This window comes from Doryrhamphus excisus, chromosome 4, assembly GCF_030265055.1.
Source record: "Doryrhamphus excisus isolate RoL2022-K1 chromosome 4, RoL_Dexc_1.0, whole genome shotgun sequence".
NCBI lineage: Eukaryota > Metazoa > Chordata > Actinopteri > Syngnathiformes > Syngnathidae > Doryrhamphus > Doryrhamphus excisus.
In genome coordinates this window covers 11,905,534-11,923,854 of record NC_080469.1, presented here as the reverse complement: position 1 = coordinate 11,923,854, position 18,321 = coordinate 11,905,534, and the positions used below count along the sequence as shown (strand labels likewise).

The 18,321-nt window shown below is 39.3% G+C and overlaps 3 protein-coding genes across 3 annotated transcripts in view; 2 read left to right on the top strand and 1 right to left on the bottom strand.

Moving 5' to 3' along the window:
• LOC131127936 (uncharacterized) overlaps positions 1 to 13,077 on the bottom strand; it is a 310,697-nt gene extending 297,620 nt beyond the window's left edge. Inside the window, exons 1-6 of the mRNA XM_058070344.1 lie at positions 13,042 to 13,077; positions 12,601 to 12,670; positions 6,073 to 6,189; positions 4,934 to 5,089; positions 3,081 to 3,252; positions 1,821 to 2,001 (exon numbers count right to left, since the gene is read on the bottom strand). Coding sequence (XP_057926327.1) covers positions 1,821 to 1,983 — 163 coding nt within the window. The 5' untranslated portion in view covers positions 1,984 to 2,001; positions 3,081 to 3,252; positions 4,934 to 5,089; ... (1 more) ...; positions 12,601 to 12,670; positions 13,042 to 13,077. The remainder of the gene's footprint in view (positions 1 to 1,820; positions 2,002 to 3,080; positions 3,253 to 4,933; positions 5,090 to 6,072; positions 6,190 to 12,600; positions 12,671 to 13,041) is intronic.
• LOC131127937 (arrestin domain-containing protein 3-like) lies at positions 6,039 to 11,514 on the top strand. The gene is made up of 6 exons (XM_058070346.1): positions 6,039 to 6,533; positions 7,361 to 7,418; positions 7,490 to 7,637; positions 8,047 to 8,143; positions 8,380 to 8,636; positions 9,140 to 11,514. Exons 1-6 carry the CDS (start codon positions 6,278 to 6,280, stop codon positions 9,728 to 9,730), a joined length of 1,407 nt encoding a protein of 468 aa, XP_057926329.1. The 5' UTR covers positions 6,039 to 6,277; the 3' UTR covers positions 9,731 to 11,514.
• On the top strand, positions 12,339 to 18,212 carry LOC131127938 (arrestin domain-containing protein 3-like). The gene is made up of 7 exons (XM_058070347.1): positions 12,339 to 12,457; positions 12,529 to 12,865; positions 13,506 to 13,563; positions 13,635 to 13,782; positions 13,857 to 13,944; positions 16,776 to 17,029; positions 17,275 to 18,212. Exons 2-7 carry the CDS (start codon positions 12,610 to 12,612, stop codon positions 17,680 to 17,682), a joined length of 1,212 nt encoding a protein of 403 aa, XP_057926330.1. The 5' UTR covers positions 12,339 to 12,457; positions 12,529 to 12,609; the 3' UTR covers positions 17,683 to 18,212.
• The last annotated feature ends 109 nt before the right edge of the window (positions 18,213 to 18,321 follow it).

Below are 18,321 nucleotides of genomic sequence, written 5' to 3'. Positions count from 1 at the left end.
CAAGGCGAGGCGACCAGGTGTGCCAGTTTGATATATGGGTATCAATGAAATGTAATCTATAGTATTCGTCATATGAACCAAATGAATTTTTCTTTGAAGCAAAATTTACAAAAAACAAGCCTTTTGGTTGGCTGTCACGGCTAGATAGCTGGTGATTGGAAACAATGTGTGCAATATAAAACCATTATGGCCAACTCCAGACCTCCTCTATTAAAGCATTAACAACAGACAAGTGCTCTTAACATGACACCATTACGACATGTCTTAGACAAAGTCTCAGGTCGCCACATAAATGTGTGTCACATAAATTATCTGTGGGTAAATATTTCTGTATGTGCTGTGGTGGGCATGTGTTTGCAAGCTGCCCAAGTATCAAGGGGAAAAGGGGGGTCTAAGACCAGTAAATACTTTTACAGCAGGCAATTTGTCACAATGTGTAAATGTCTCCGATTCTCAACAGGAGTGGGGTAATATTTACAATCACTCAGGAAGTGACAATGTACAAAAAAGGACCACTTTTCACACTCTCTCATCTCCCTCAGACCACTAAAACCTTCTCATAAATCTCCCGCGGTACCCCCTCCCCAGAAGTCTGCTGTTGTCAGATATCATGCCTCGACAAAGCCGTCTACCACCATTGTCTTGACAGAAATATGATATGTGAAACTGCAATGTCACATCACTTAACGTGATTTAGCCTAAGCTGGAGCGCACCATTTTAATCAATCAAACATGTCACCTTTCTCCTGTAATGATAGTAGAGGTAAAGAGTGATCTACTAAGACTCATCCTGGCTACTGATTTATGGCAACTGCCAGCAAATGTACTAAAAGAGCCTCCTCATCTCCTCTTTGGGGTTTCTATCAAATTGGCAAATAAGTAGGGCAGGGCAGCAGTATACATCATGTCTTGTTTGTAAGTCTTACAAATAAAAGCACAATAGCTCTGTTTTCTGGCCTTGCACATTTCAAATGAGTCGCCAAATATCCGAGTGAGTGGTTGGAAACGGACTCGGTCGGGCTTGAGTCCAAACGTTGCCAAAGCTCAGAGTAAGAAGCCGATCTCAGCCCAACTTGTCAGAAATTAGAGGGTGGAATCATATAGTCATGATACAATATCATTGTGATAATTTTCCAGTTATGAAATCATATTACCTCAAATTATGAAGTGAAAACAGAGACATTTCTCTTGCGCATACAGTCATCCCTTGCCAATTCAGTTTGTGCGTGACTCCCTCAGTCTATTACGGTTTCTCAAAAATGTATAATTTAATGATCACTGTTCATGGTTGACTATGGCCTATTATTAGTCCAAAAAATATGACTGTATAATTCTAGTCACGAGGCATCAGTAATATTTGATTGATTCTTTCCTGGTCACACATCAGAATAGCTTTCTGACACGCTCGACTTGAACTTGGACCGACAAGTGGTACCATTTATTGAAATAAATGAGTTACAAGTGCCAACAGTCGCTAGCAAGCTGACTGCTGCTGAAGTTCAAAGCAGTTGCCATGCAAAAAATGTTTCCAACCCTGGAAATCCAGGGCAAGAATCAGAAAGAGAGCCGTATATTCCAATGAATGAGAAGGATTTGATATTTATTTATATTTATTATATTTATTATATAGATATTTATTCTTCTTTTTCTTTCGGCTTTTCCCTTCAGGGGTCGCCACAGCAAATCAATCGCGTCCATCCAACCCTGTCTTCCGCATCTGCCTCTCTCACACCAACTACCCTCATATTATGTGTTGCCTAATTACAAAGTGTCCCAGCTATTACGGTAAGTATATATAAATGGCCAAGTGGGAACTATACCTGTGACCACAACGGAGTGAGTAGATCCACATGCCATCAGCTTCACCCTTCCCAGACCGCCTTCTGTGAACTGCTCGAGATGAGAGTCCTCTGGGGTGATGTCACCCGTTCCGCCATGCCCAGTCTGGCCCAGCTCTCCATTGCCCCAGCACAGCAGATCCATTTGCAATAATAATTAAACCTGGATGCATTGATGGGACACTGATTAGTTCCTATTATTTCCAGTCCGATTTAAATCAATGTTCATGTAATAGTATCAATATTGGACTTGTCTTTAGTGTTAAGTTATTGGAAAGTCTGAGAAATTTCTAATGAACCATAAACCTGATACAAGTCACAAAATTCTTCCAAAAGTGTTCATTTAAAATCTGCCCGCTGCACTAATTAGATCATGACCCCTGCAGACATATACAAAGCTGTGAGTGTGCAATAACAAACACACACAGACCCCACAGCAATATAACCAACACAATTCCATCCGACTGATATTGGAATTCTTCGAAAGAGCAAACCAATAGATAACCCATTACAAAACTATAAGAGATCAATAGCTAATTTCTTTGCATTGATTACCCCTTGGACATTTAACATTCACCATGTGGACACGATGTGTGTTCCACAAACTGACATCCCCATTGGCTCTTGCAAGTATTAAAATTATCGATTCAGACAGAAGACTAAAAATGTCAAGCTGTTCATTAATCTTAATAAAGACTGGACTTGACCACAGCACCCCCCTCCCTTTTGTCCTAATACAAGGCTCCAACCTGCTCAAGCAGGAGTATATACAAAAACACAGGAACTAGTGATCCTCCATTGCAGGCTGTGATCCAAATATGAACCATAAAGTACCTTGACTATCCTAGCGTATTGTTTACAAATAACCACTCAGAACAACAAGTAGTTAGTTGGTGATTTACAACAGTCAAATCAAGGAATGTGGACAAGTGATTACAAGGTTAATTAATCCTTATTGTTGATTAATTTGCAAAAAGAAGTGAACTACTTGGTTGCAACCAGCAACAGGGCTGTAGATTCAATCTCAGCTAGTTTGTAGTCGATTGAAGAAGAACATGTCATCGTTCTGCTCAATACAATACTGGCATGGAAACAGGAGTTGAAATGATTTGGAGAGAAATTCTCGCCTCCCTCAATTGAAAAAAATATATATACTTCCCTGATGATTTCTTAAATATGTGCCTTTTTGTCTACAATGTGCTTTAAGAAAATAGATTGTTAAATTACCTGAATCAGACTGACCTGTACAGTCTTCTTAATTCCTTTGCTGACCTAAAAGTTGCATGCTTGTTGTCCCTCAACAACTTCCTCTTAAAACTGGTATGTTTGCCCTGTCGCCCTGACTCCATTTACTCCTCCTCTCGTCTTTGCACTAACCACATTGGCAGGGCTACAGTCTCCATGGCACCTTCTTCTGTTGGCAGCAAATAAACATCAAGCTAATGTTTTCTGAATTGAGGTTATCTATGAAAGAGCAGGAGAAAGGACATAGGCATAGGCGTAATGCATATGCACGTAAAGTAACAAAAAACTATACAGCATTCAATTAGACGTAAAATTGCAAAAACACGCCAGCACAAGCAAAAATTTGGTTGCAACAGCCTTTTGTTCACTACTGATCAACTATTGAGCACAATGAAGAAATGCATTTATATTTTTTTCAAATGATATTTTACTCTTCTGAAAACAAATCCTGCCAGAAACAATCTGTAAAAGCAACAGTTATCCTACTTTATGGGAAAAGATTTACAGTGGACAGTTGCATTTGGTGCACAAACCTCAAGGTCATTCCAACCAATGTAATAAGTAACAGTCCCTGGTATTGTTGATACTGTTATTTTGGTAAAGCAACAGATTCGGTCAATAACATAATCACAAAAGCAATATGTTAATAAATGTTACTCATTCTTAAAGGGGACCTATTATGCTTTTTCCACTTTTCTGACCTATAAATGTTGTTACAATGTTCTAGCCGCCTGTTAAACAATGCTAAAGCGCCAGATAAGGAGGTTTGTGCATATGGAAGTGAGCCCTTAAAGAAGTTTTAGATAGCTCTACATACTGTGTTAATTCTCAAGCCGAGTGATCCGGACTTCCTTATATGGGCTGCAGATTGCCTGCATTCATTAAACAGGACCAATATATCCAGAAGACCTGGGGAGCGCTTGAGAGCGTAACCAATCACAGCAGAGTGGGTGTACCTCGAGGAGGAGGAGTGTAGTAAATTAAACAGATCATTTGCATTGGAAGCAGGAAGTCCAGGGACACGCTGCATAAAGAGGCGCTGAAACTGGAAAATCTAGAAAGTTTCTGTGCATGTTATCATGTGTAGCCTCCATAGCTCTCGAGCCCAAAATTAGCTTAATAGGTCTCCTTTACAAAGCAAGTCTATCTCACTTAAAAATTATGTATAATTTCCTTAAGAATGGCCCTTGTAATATTTACACTTAGACTGAAGTTACTGAGCTTTTTTTTTAGTAAATGTCATTCCAGATTTTTTTCGGTATATTTCATCTTACGGTAGATGCTTATACTTCTCTATTGACTGGTCAAACAATGTACAGTACGTATACACAAAATGATAAATAGGTACTTGGCCAACAAGCAAACAGTCAAATGTAAGGCTAGTATACAGTAGCTGGCCAAAACTGTTTTAACTACACTTGTACACCGTTACTAATCTATTATGGGCAGTGCATTTATTGACACCATTTCTGCTGTGATGAAATACGGATTACAAAGGTTGCTACATTACGGATAATTCAGCCCGACTTTGTTTACTTAGAAACATGTATTGTAGATGGATGATAAGTTTAAACTAGGATTTATCAGTGACAAAGGCATTTAGATCTATCATAGAAACACTTGTTGAAACACAATTGTTCACAACACAAAAAACAAATTATACTAAATATATCAAGTACTGTACACCAAAATATTGGTTGATTGACTGATGATATTACAATCCTTATCTCTATCTTCATTATAGCATTCACATTCACATTCTGTTCACATTCACACTCACAGGCTTAGTACAACAACTCTTTGCTATTACAGCAAACCAAACATGTTGACAATTGTTAACATTTACTTACAGGCCACTTCAGTTTGCATGGATGACTTTTCGTGGAGTAGTGGCTGGAATTAATTTCAAAACACCGGCAGGATGATGGCGGATTCACATTTCTTCTTTTGGTTTGATTAACGGGCGGCAAAGGTGCATTACATCCACCTGTCTGCCTAAAATTGAACTGCAGGAAGATAAGAAAAGGTTATATTTAGATTATGTAGGTATACAAATTCTAACAATATTTATTAACAACTGCTTTAAGACTGGGGACTTTATTTTCTCAATGAGAAAATAAAGCTGAAATGTATATATTAAAAGGTGTTTTTTATCTTGGAAAAGAAAGCTGCAAATGCATTGATGTAAAATAATCATCATCATTATAGAATTAAAAAAGCCCAGTTTTAGGAAGTGTGATTCTGATTATGAAGGTACTAAAACCCCAATTGCAGTGTCTCATAATATATTCATATTGTGCAAAAATGAAATATTTTAAATTGCAGTTGTTGCTTTCTAATCAACAAATTAACTGCAAAGACTTCCCTTGCTAAGTCTGAGTGTAATTATTGAAAATATATTATAAAAATCAATTATGATGTATTGAGATGTACCTGTATACAGTAACTGATCATTGAGAGGGAGCTGACGTCAGTCGTCCATTTGTGCCCCCTAGTGTAGAGCTGACGTAACTACAAAAACAAAAATGACCCTCGCGCTTGCGGTGAGCGATACTAAAGTCTAGTATTGATTCGAGTCTAAGTAAAAACAGTACCAGTTATGTCGACATGATCCTAATACATTTTACTTGAAATGTTTATTAGCTCATTTAATTATTGTCAGATTATCCCTTTAGTTTGTTAATCATATTTATAAGTTGAATTAAAAACAACAAAACTATCAACAAACATGTATGACATACAACTGAGCATAATATAGTTAAAAGTATAATTTAACAAAATGAACAACGCAAACGGATACCGCTGCCTCCCTGTTACCGTTAATATCGACAATTTTACCCGCCAACTCCCACCTCATACTATACGTTCTACCATTTCCGCCTACTCTACACTATAGTTATGCACAACACATTATTGCACAGTAGAACAACATTTGCATTCATATTTTTGTGAACATGTATCGTATTGAGGTGGTTGATCATTATGTTACTTGTCTGTTATGTTACAGTCTCCCCTATGACCGTCTGATGGCAGCAGAGATCTTTGTATTGTGGTTGACACTTCCACTGGGCGTGGCCTGTCCACCGCTATCAGCGCCATGAGGGTCCTGGAAGAAAAACTACACAAGTAAAGAAAACTGGATCTTTTTCTAGACGTTTCGATTTTTCTTCGTTCATGCGCTCACTTTCCCAACTATGCCTGCGGTTAAAGGCTTCTCGATTGTTTACAACGCGCTAAATGAGGACGGGACGTTCTCTGAGGGGGACACCCTCTCAGGAAAAGTAACGTTGGCCTTGCAAAAGCCATCGGCGGTGCAAAGCCTTTTTGTCAAAGTGAAAGGAGACGCTCAAGTACGCTGGACGACGAGGAGTGGCAACCACAACCACACACATTCGTCACACCGGAGATACTTCAAGCTGAAGCACTTTTTGATCGCTGAGAGCACCAATGGTAAAACGTTCATGTATTTCAATCTAAACCGCATCTCTTGTATCATGGAACTCACTATATTCCATCTTCAGTAGGTGCAGTCTTGTAACTTAAAACTATTTTGTAATATATCCTGAACAAAAAGTACAGAACGGGGGAACATATTCATATTTTCAGCTTGTTAAGCTTGAATGTTAGTCGAGTATCAAAATGCAAAAACAACAGCAGGCGACAAAAAATATACACTTTCTAAGTACTGTACATAGTTTAACACCATAGCTATAAGAAGTTAATGTTTAAATTTCATGTCATTTTTCTGTCAGACATTCACACTAGCCTCCTGATGGCAAAGGCAAAAGGTTTTCCGTCTTTGGTAGGATTGTTGATCTGCACAAGCCTCTTTCAGCATACCATTCCTGGCAAGGTTGGACGCAGAAAGACAGCTTTTTTTAATTTCTTAAAAAGACCCTGCACGTTATGCAACAAAAAAGACAAACGATAGGCGTAACTTTAGGTAGAGAATCTGCCTGTGTCTTCAAGCATAGCCCGTTCCATAACTTGACTCTTTCCACAAAGTGTACAAAGTACTGGCGCACTGAAACCAAACAAGGAGCCTTCCCCCAACCGTTCCAAATACAGAATGGTTTGCATGGAATTAAGGGGCATAACCCAACCCTTGTGAGTTGCTAACTAAGAGATATTTCCCAAGACTTGTGTCAGTTGGACAGCGCTCCATCGAGTCCCAAACTAACCCCATTGTGGTCCCAGTAGTTGTAGTACCATACCAGTAGTACAGTACTTGTATGGCTGTACAAATGGACATAAAACCACATTTCTTCCATCTGCAGAGACTGTGCTTCCTCAAGGTAACCATGTGTATGACTTCAGCTTTACCTTACCATCAACGTAAGTAAGATACTAATGGGCACATACAGGACATCAAACGTTTACACGTGTCTGCTTCTTCTCTGTTATAGGAGCATGCCTTCCAGTTTCAAGGGTAGCCATGGATATATTGTCTACAGGCTTGAAGCAAAGTTGTCCAGAAGTTGGAGAGTGGATCAGACTGTGGATAAAGAGATCTTTTTTCGCTCCAAGTCACTCCCATACTTGCAGACTCTGATGGTTTGACATTTAACTTTCAATTGTCACTTATGATGAAACGTAATTTGTTCATGACGACATTTATGCGACAGTAACATTTCAAAAACCTCTAAGAACATTGGGAAGACTCATCATCTCGTCAATTTTGTACTTGGGTTTCCTCCCACATTCCAAAAATATTTGTCTATATGTGCCCTGCCATTGGCTGGCGACCAGTCCGTAATGTACCCCGCTTCTCACCCAAAGTCAGCTGGGATAGGCTCCAGCATACCCACGACTTTAGTGAGGATAAGCGGCATAGAAAATTGATGGTCTCACAAGAAAGTATATAAACATTCCATCTTTTTGAGTACGTCTTGCTGAAAAAGCCCAACACATACTCATTGCTCAATTAGTTGAGTTAATCTGTATACTGTATGTTTCTTTCTAGTCACCACAAATTGGAGTAGCAGACAAAGAAGTGGGAATTTTTTCAAGTGGAAATGTGCACATGGAAGTCACTGTGGACAGGACGGCCTATGCCCCAGGTTAGAATTTACTTTATATATGTATACTATACTAAAATGTCACCAGGTGTGATGCTGGGTGCAGTCCAATAAGAGTTTTAAGAACAAAGAATAGAATAGCGAGCATCAGCGCTACAGTTAATAAATTAAACACACCCTCCTGTATTTAGCTACTTGGACTATTCTGTGAGAAAGTCACCAGTACTGTACATTGTCTTATCAAAGTAAGTCAGTAATACACTTGTTTTTTCCCCCAGGACAAACAGCAATGATTGTTGCAAAAATCAACAATTCCTCCTCCAGTGACATGATACCCAAAGTCCGTTTGACCCAGGCAATTGTATACACTGCCAGCAGTAGTACCAAACATGAAAGCAGATATATCCACAAAATAGCTGGCCAAAGTGTTCATCCTCACTCAAACAAAGAGATCAGTTGGGCTGTGAAGATTCCCGCCAATCAAGAGCTGAGTATCAAAAACTGTGACATCATCTCAGTGGAATACAGCTTAAAGGTATTTATGGTTCCCCTCATCATAACCATTACTCATCCTCAGCACTTTGTCAAGGAGGGTGATGTAACATAAGGGGGTAAGAAGTTTTTCTTGAAATGACAAAATTATTACAGTGTGTGTTGCCATAACGGTGACATAAACTCATGGTAAAAAAAAACACAACAAATGTGAATCCAAAAGCACTTTTGCTGTGAAAATGTGTGACTGCTTGATGATTATGAATTGATTGTTAGTTATAGGCTATTCCCTGCTTTACATGGTAAAAGCAAGCAAATACATATAACAGTAGAAAGTACAAACCAAGAAGCAGAGTTCAGAACAGAGATTAAGGGTTTGGAATGTGATGTATTATTGAATACTTTATGTAAGCTTTAAAGGGGAACTGCACTTTTGGAATTTTGCCCATCACTTGTACATTTACTAGTAGATCTAATATCTAATTTGTTGGCTTTGTAAAACATTGTCTTGGTATTGTTGATATTGAGATGTTTTTCCTCCCTCAGGTGTATCTGGATATCAGTTTTGCCTTTGACCCAGCGGTCAACTTTCCAGTCATCATCATATCTCCTACCCTAATGTCTTGTTCTCAGCCTAGTGTTTCCGGGCCAAGTAGATCACCAAACAGTGACTTTCTCCCTTTTGCACCCAGTGTGCCTCATTATCCTGCCTCACCGCACAGATACCCAGCAGCCCAAGCATATTCAGCACCCCCGCCGTCTTACCCGGGTAATCCATCACTCATGTATCCTAACCAGCCTGTGCCCACGGCATGGCGTTACAGCAATCCAGGATCTCACGCATCTTCATATGGGTCTCCATGTTTACCATCATCTTCATCAAATATTCTACATCCTCCACCAAATGTGCAGTCATTTCATCCACCTTCTCAACCATTTCATCCACGTCCATCTGGCCAAATGACCGATTCAGACCCAGCCATACCACAAGTAGTAGACACGGCCCCATCTGCTCCTGCATACGAACTGCCTCCTTATTTGATGAACACCAATTTCCTGTCTCAATCTGATGAACCTCCTCCCGCTTATTCAGTTATTTTCCCATCTTCTGTAAATGAAGAGTCAAATGAAGCCTAATAGCAGCAGTCGTACACACACACACACACACACACACAAAGAATTGGATTTCTCCCTGCCTTACAGTAATACAATTAAACTTAAAGGGGAACTGCACTTTTGGGGGAATTTTGCCCATCATTCACAATCCTTCTGTGAAGCATGAAAACATTTCTTTCCCCTTTCTCCGCAATATAACATGTTAATATGAGCTAGAATGAAGCCTATGACGCCCTCTAAACAAACAGTCTAAAAACATTTAATCATTTGGTATACTTGCTGTAATCATGCCTTAACACGTACACTGATGATAATATCTAATAGTTGCAGTATCTTGACGTATTTTGATGATTACACTGATGATGATATCAGCATTGATACACATATTTATGCCAGTTCCGTCAACAACAGCAGTAGCATAGAGACAGCGACCACACTTACAATGTCTGCTCTCATTGGGATTGCTGTGTCTTCCAGCACATTCTTCCGTCTGTGAATGACGGTGAGACGAGCGGTTAGTGAGGTTAGCGTCATGTTAGTCCACTAGATGAATACAGTTATTCATGTTAGCTGCTACAATTACAATATCGCTGTAGCTTGGTTCATAATATAGTTATGTAAATGGAACACTGTTGGCTTTTCTTTTAATTTTTTTTTGTGAGGGCTTTAGTGTCAAAATACATATTTCCCATGATGTCCGTTGTTAACTAGCTCATATTAATTTCTCACATGAGAATGCATAGAAAAGGGAAATAAATATGTGTTCATGTTTCATATAAGGATTAGGAATGATGGGAGAGAAACAAAAGTGTAGTTCCTCTTAAAGTATTCATACTGTGGCCTGATTTTGTGATTTGAGTTAAATGGGTATAATGTTACACCAGTAATGATACAAAAAAGTTAAGTTGTAGCGATATTAATAAACTAGTCACAATTTTACTAAACAATTATTCGTATTTGTGCATTTATCTAATAACTTTGAGGGAATGTAATGTGCATTATTTTAAAGGATCCCCATACCTTCTAGCATTATCTGCAGTTATCAAAATATATTGGCTTCAGGAGAAGCACAGTAACTTGAGTAAATCCAAAAACAAGCATATTTTGTGGAATTTTCAGCCCACCCTAGACCCTAGAATTCACTAAAATGCTATTCATTTTGCCTTTGATATAACTGGATTTACCTTAGCTGATTTGAAAAAGCTGATTTTTTTCTTTATTTATTGTTTTTTTCAAGCTGCTATACCGCCCCTGCAGTCTTCCTTCGTCTCTCTAAGGTTAATCCTTGATAGAAAATATTGTAATCACCTATACATTTTGAAAATGGGACAGTTTGCAAATTGAAAACTTTGTATTCACCAACAACCAAAACAAAAAACTTGCCCGGGAGTATGAATCACCAACTGTAGTTGAATTATAAATGTTACATTAACATACAGAATGTACATATGTATGTGTATGCTATAAGATTAGCATAACTTTCAATATTAAAACTCAGGAAGAACTGTGGTATTACACCTATGGTCAATTGTGGATGTTTACAACTCTATCAATGTCATTAGTATTATTACTCCCTATGGGGGAATAGCAGCTGTTGGATAGCGTAATGAATGTTCATGCTGTTTTGAGGTAACGCTTTTTAAAGGAAGAAATACAAACATATTTTGAGTTCAATAAATGTGCCTTTTAAATTGCATGAATGTCGATAACGTGTTAGGCGTACATATAGCCTCTTCCTTTTAATCTCATTACTGTGCAATGATGTGATTTGGATTGTAAAAAATAATGTATGTCAACTGCACAATAAAGCAATATATGCTTTACTACGGTATGTATACCTTTTTTGTAATTGCGCTATTCATCAATTTGTATTATTCAGCAGTTGTCATTGTTATTTGCATTTGGTAGCTCACATTGGTGCCAATTCTAATTAGATTACAAAATATACAGGTATTCCAGTCAAATATTTGTACAAATGTATTAGCAAATGGCTACATTTAATTCGAATTTAATTTCATGTTAGCGCGAAAGCCACACAGCTAGGATATATGGGTTCGATTCCCCTCTCGGGCATCTCTGCATGGAGTGAAATTTTGTGTTCTCCCTGAGCAACAAGTGCAAATTAACTGCTATTACATATATTCACCAGTAGAGTGTGCTACTCACGAACCACATGTTAATGTGAGCCATAGAATAAACACAGCGTAATATGTTATTCGCTGTTCAATTATGCTAATTTCAAAAAGTTCCAATTACCAACATGTGATGGGATAACTTTGACAGGCGTTGGCCAAGATAAAATCCATCCATCCATCTTCCATATGGCTTATCCTCACTAAGGTTGCGGGGATAGAGAGGCGGGGTACACCTTGGACAGGTCGCAACCATTCACACTTCACATTCATACCTATGCACAATTTAGAGTCGCCAATATTTTTGGAATGTGGGAGGAAAGTAGAGTCCGAGATAATATATTAAAGTGAAGTTTTTTTCCTACAGCGTGTATGCAAAAGTTATGCAATTAGACGATGACGTAATCTAGCGACCTCAAGGACAGCCAATAGGTACTTTTCTTACTGAAAAGTTCGCAACACTGTGCAGGTGTACCCAATGATTTGGCCGCCTACTCACTGAACAGTACAAAGGCAGTATACAGCAGGGTGTTGCCAATGTCAACAGAAACACTTTACAAACATCGTATTCACCAAACTGGTTGGGGAGCTACGGTGTCATAGTCCCATGCATTGGGTGAATCAACACATCGGGTCCATTTTCGGCAGTCATCTGTGTACTAACAAACAGGAATTACTTTTCTACAGGTGACTTTGGCTGCGGCAGCTAACTAAAGTCTTTCTCAGAGGCAGACCAAGGCAGAAAGCAGCTATACTTACTCCAATGAAATGTCTCCAATCAAAGACCTGGCGCTCATTTATGAGGCTCCCAACGAAGCAGCAATCTTTTCTGGCGGGGAAATAGTGACAGGATCAGTTTCTTTCACTTTGACGAAAGACACCAAAGTGAAGAGCTTTAAGGTAAAAGTCAAAGGTGAAGCGCGTGTGCACTGGACCGACAATACAGGTGATAAAAGAAGATCCCACAATGCACACAGGAAATATTTTAAGGACAAGGAATACTTGATTGCAGAGAATCCTAAAGGTACGTTACACAATTCTCGAGTTTGACGCTGTAATGTTCAGTTTGTCATTATTTATAACCCTATATAAATATTACCACTGTGGTTGTAATTTGTTATGGTCCGTCACTACACAAGAACAGTATGTTATGTAAGGTGAACAAATATGAAAAACATTTCTAAGTAAACACCCACTCACTTTCTGTAAAGCCCCTGTACACCTGCACAGGCTGGGTTGCAACCACGTGACCGAGAGGCTGTCGGTTTCACTTCCGGGTTCGCCCTTGAGCGACAGGCAGGGAATTTAGTCATTAAATAAATTATTTCATTAAATAAATTCGTAATTGAATTTTTTAATTAATATACTAAATTAAATAATATATATATTATTGACAAAACAGAGTACAGAATCATATAAAATATGTGACAATTTTTTGGTGATAGAAAGCAAATGTTTTGCAATTTACTGTCTATGATCAGCTGATTATACTGTAAGCCTTGACAGGACAGGACCTACCACCTGCATGTCCTGTTCTCATTGGACAGGACAATACAAAAGACAAGCCAAAGCCAAACAACACACTGTAGTTGTGTAATTAAACACCCTGTGCTGTTATATGAGAAACACAGGTCGTGAGAGCCCATATTTTGTTTTTTTTTCAGACACTGAACTTTCCAAAGGTGTTCATTCCTATAAATTCAAGCTCAAAATCCCAGAGGGGTAAGTATTGTTAGCGTCTCCGGTTTGATTTTTGGAAATGTTCGCATTTTGGATATCCTCTACTGTCACAGAGACTGGCCATCAGCCTTCAGTGGCTTTCATGGAAAGATTATATACACCCTTGAAGCATGGATCTCCAGGAGCTGGCGAATGCCTACATATGTGCAAAAAGAGCTCAAATTTGTTACAAAGTACTTTCCAGTGCCTGACCAAATTATGGTGAGATAACTTGACTGTTTTTGTCAAGATTCTATTTCAATTTTGACTTAATTTTACTCCTACCCTTTTTCAAGTGTCCTCGGACTGGTTCAGTTTCCAAAGAGATGTCCAAAGGAGATGTCCAAATGTCTGCCACTGTTGACAGGAGATCATGCTTTCCAGGTGAAGTTTACCAAGTAGGCAGCATTCCTGCATGGTTTCAAAGCAGCTACAGTGAAGAAAATAAGTATTTGAACACCCTGCTATTTTGCTATTTCTCCCACTTAGAAATCATGAAGGGGTCTGAAATTTTCATCGTAGGTGCATGTCCACTGTGAGAGAGATAAACTAAAAAGAAAAATCCAGAAATCACAATGCATGATTTTTTAACAATTTATTTGTCTGATACAGCTGCAAATAAGTATTTGAACACCTGTGTATCATCTAGAATTCTGACCCTGAAAGACCTGTTAGTCTGCCCATTAGAAGTCCACCTGCACTCCATGTATCATCCTGAATCAGATGCACCTGTTTGAGGTCGTTAGCTGCATAAAGACACCTGTCCACCCCATACAATCAGTAAGACTTTAACTTGTAACATGGCGAAGACCAAAGAGCTGTCCAAAGACACCAGAGACAAAATTGTACACCTCCACAAGGCTGGAAAGGGCTACGGAGCAATTACCAAGCAGCTTGGTGAAAAAAGGTCCACTGTTGGAGCTATCATTAGAAAATGGAAGAAGCTAAACATGACGGTCAATCTCAATCGGAGTGGAGCCCCATGCAAGATATCACCTCGTGGGGTCTCAATGATTCTAAGAAAGGTGAGGAATCAGCCCAGAACTACACGACAGGACTTGGTCAATGACCTGAAAAGAGCTGGGACCACCGTTTCCAAGGTTACTGTAGGTAATACACTAAGACGTCATGATGTGAAATCATGCATGGCACGAAAGGTTCCCCTGCTTAAACCAGCACATGTCAAGGCCCGTCTTAAGTTTGCATATGACCATTTGGATGATACAGAGGAGTCATGGGAGAAAGTTTTATGGTCAGATGAGACCAAAATAGAACTTTTTGGTCATAATTCCAATAAGCGTGTTTGGAGGAAGAAGAATGAAGAGTACAATCCGAAGAACACCATCCCTACTGTGAAGCATGGGGGTGGTAGCATCATGCTTTGGGGGTGTTTTTCTGCACATGGGACAGGACGAGTGCACTGCATTAAAGAGAGGATGACTGGGGCCGTGTATTGTGAGATTTTGGGGAACAACCTCCTTCCCTCTGTCAGAGCATTGAAGATGGGTCGTGGCTGGGTCTTCCAACACGACAACGACCCGAAGCACACAGCCAGGAAAACCAAGGAGTGGCTCCGTAAGAAGCATATCAAGGTTCTAGCATGGCCCAGCCAGTCTCCAGACCTGAACCCAATCGAAAATCTTTGGAGGGAGCTCAAACTCCGTGTTTCTCAGCGACAGCCCAGAAACCTGACTGATCTAGAGAAGATCTGTGTGGAGGAGTGGGCCAAGATCCCTCCTGCAGTGTGTGCAAACCTGGTGAAAAACTACAGGAAACGTTTGACCTCTGTAATAGCAAACAAAGGCTACTGTACCAAATATTAACATTCATTTTCTCAGGTGTTCAAATACTTATTAGCAGCTGTATCACACAAATAAATTGTTAAAAAAATCATGCATTGTGATTTCTGGATTTTTCTTTTTAGTTTATCTCTCTCACAGTGGACATGCACCTACGATGAAAATTTCAGACCCCTCCATGATTTCTAAGTGGGAGAAATAGCAAAATAGCAGGGTGTTCAAATACTTATTTTCTTCACTGTACATATACCCAATGACCTATATCCATTAGGTACACCTGTACCATCTATAATAATTGCACTCACAATCTCACAAAAGTGAGTACTCTTCTCACATTGCACCAACCATTATAAATTATCACCTCTAATAAGATCTGTCACAAGATCTCGTAACATAAAAAAATTGACACAATTTCTCATTTAGGAAAAAATTGTCTTGAGGGCACTATAGACCTGGGACGATAATATGAAATACATTAAATAAATACTAAATAAATAGTTAAATAAATTTTCAACCGCTTTTCCTCACAAGGGTCGTTGGCGTGCTGGAGCCTATCCCAGCTGTCTTCGGGCAAAAGGCGGGGTACACCCTGGACTGGTCGGCAGCCAATCACGGGGCACATATAGACAAACAACAATTCACACTCACATTCATACCTATGGACAATTTGGAGTCGCCAATTAACCTTGCATGTTTTTGGAATGTGGGAGGAAATCGGAGTACCCGGAGAAAACTCCCGCACGCACAGGGAGAACATGCAAACTCCAAACAGAGAGGAGAGGGTGGAATACTACATATCACTTGTATTTCAATATCTTTTGAATAATAATAGAATAGTCTACCACAAAACAGCAATCGTGTATTAATTAGTTTCTCTCAATCACATGACAAATATTAGCTTTACTTTATCAGCCATTCCCGAAAGTTGCTTACTTTTGAACGTCTAACCCAGGGGTGGGCAAACTACGGCCCGGGGGCCACATCCGGCCCGCCAAGTGTTTGAATACGGCCCGCCCGTTCTTTCCAAAGTATTTCATTTAAACTCAACATACAACCTGGCATCATGGCTTGAGCCAACCTTTTCATGGTTGAAGTAACTGATTTATCAATTTTCGTTATTTGATCCTGAAAAAAGGGACACAAGCACATAATAATAATCATAATAACAATAATAATAACAATTGGAATAATAATTATCATTATTATTATTAACCAAATAATAATAATATTACTATTATTAAAATTTAAATTATAAGGCACTTTACATCAAATAAATGATCTCAAAGTATATATATAGCAGACTCCATGACACTTAAAATATATAGTCTGAGCCCCCCCCCCAGTCCAAAAGTTTGCCCACCCCTGGTCTAACCCCCAAAAAAGCATCGTAATGTTGATGATGATTTTTCTTAACAGGTGAAACTTTGTCCATAACTGCCCATATCAGCAACATGTCTTCTAAAAATGTTGCTCCCAAAGTCAGCATACAGGAGAGAATACATTATCACGCCATCACCAGCTCAAAACACAGTGACCTCAGTGTGAGCAAAGTGGTCGGGAACACCATCAAGCCAAACTCTGTGGAAAATGTCTCCTGTCAGTTGAAGGTTCCTGAAAAGGCATACTCTGTCCATAACTGTGAAATAATCTCTGTCCAGTATTACGTTAAGGTATGTCATTTTGTTGTACTCGCATTATGCAACTATTCAGTTACCCCTGATTAAATACATGCTCACAGTGTTTCGATTGTTGCTGTTCCAGTTGAGTCCTGTAGGTGTTTGTAGTGTGCAATTTTAAACAAATCTGGAATTTTTTGCAAAAATCTACTCAAACAACATGCTTCAATTATTATTGGTCTCTGTCGAAAGCTCAAAGAAAGGCATCCACTGAATTTTACTTTACATTTTCCTCCCAGGTATATTTGGACATCAGCTTTACCATTGACCCAGCAGTGACATTTCCACTGGTTATTGTTCCTGCTGGTGTGGCCGGTCACACCGTTGGTCCCCACCCAGCTGGTGCTGTGGGTGCCCCAAGCTACAGTGACTTCCCCACCCCTGCAGCTCCTGCTTTACCTGCAGCCACAGGCCCTTATGGATATCCAACACTAGATCCGATGCAACATGGAGCCATGACCAGTGGCTACAATAACGCATATCCACAGTCAGTTGCTTCATACGGCTTTTCATCAGCGGTTTACCCTCCATCTGTAGTGCAGCCTCAAGCACCATATGCTCCACCTTTGTTTCAACATGAACAACAACCTCCATCTTACATCTCCATGTTCCAACCCCCCAGCAGCAACAAGTCAGATGAGCATTAAGTTTGTGGGTTGTTTTCAATTCTTACGTCTTTTTATCCTCCTGAAGGACTGCACTAGAAGCAAGAACATTTGAAAAGCATTCCTGGGCTACTCTATTACTTTCCTAATATAATAGCTTTGTTTTATAACTTAAGCAACACTAAAGTTGGTACAAAGGTTTAGATCAGTGACATAACCTTGATTCTCATGGAAAGTTTCCAATATAATTTTTGTCCCATGATACATAACTGTTGAAAGTGAGTGTAAATTATGGCATATAATTATGTATACGTACCATATTGTGTACCTTCAAGGCAGGCTTTTAGAGAAGGTCACTTGTGTGCCTTGTGTGTGACAGGAAGAAAAGCTCCTTTGGGAGAAGTCATGTGATACCACCTGGTGGTTTGCATGTGTAACTAGACTCCAAGTAGACAATTCGTAATTTTTCGAGTGAAATTATATTGGGGTCAATATGGTGTTTGCATGTCTTAACAGGCCTCCTGAGTGCATGTTGATGTTGAGATGGAAACTAAAAACACAGAGTGAACATACATTGTGATCTTGTATAGTTTTGCTAACTCAGTGGCTTTAAAATATGTTGCTATAACAGTCAAAATTAAGCATAGTTCTTCTTAGACCATTGGATGTGCATTTATTTTT

Excerpts from the sequence above, each read along its gene's own strand:
- LOC131127937 (XM_058070346.1), top strand. The coding sequence starts at position 6,278 with ATGCCTGCGGTTAAAGGCTTCTCGATTGTTTACAACGCGCTAAATGAG. Across the intron at positions 7,419-7,489 it reads AGCTTTACCTTACCATCAAC|GAGCATGCCTTCCAGTTTCA; the intron begins GTAAGTAAGATA and ends TCTCTGTTATAG. Across the intron at positions 7,638-8,046 it reads CATACTTGCAGACTCTGATG|TCACCACAAATTGGAGTAGC; the intron begins GTTTGACATTTA and ends GTTTCTTTCTAG.
- LOC131127938 (XM_058070347.1), top strand. The coding sequence starts at position 12,610 with ATGTCTCCAATCAAAGACCTGGCGCTCATTTATGAGGCTCCCAACGAA. Across the intron at positions 12,866-13,505 it reads GATTGCAGAGAATCCTAAAG|ACACTGAACTTTCCAAAGGT; the intron begins GTACGTTACACA and ends TTTTTTTTTCAG. Across the intron at positions 13,945-16,775 it reads CAGGAGATCATGCTTTCCAG|GTGAAACTTTGTCCATAACT; the intron begins GTGAAGTTTACC and ends TTTTCTTAACAG.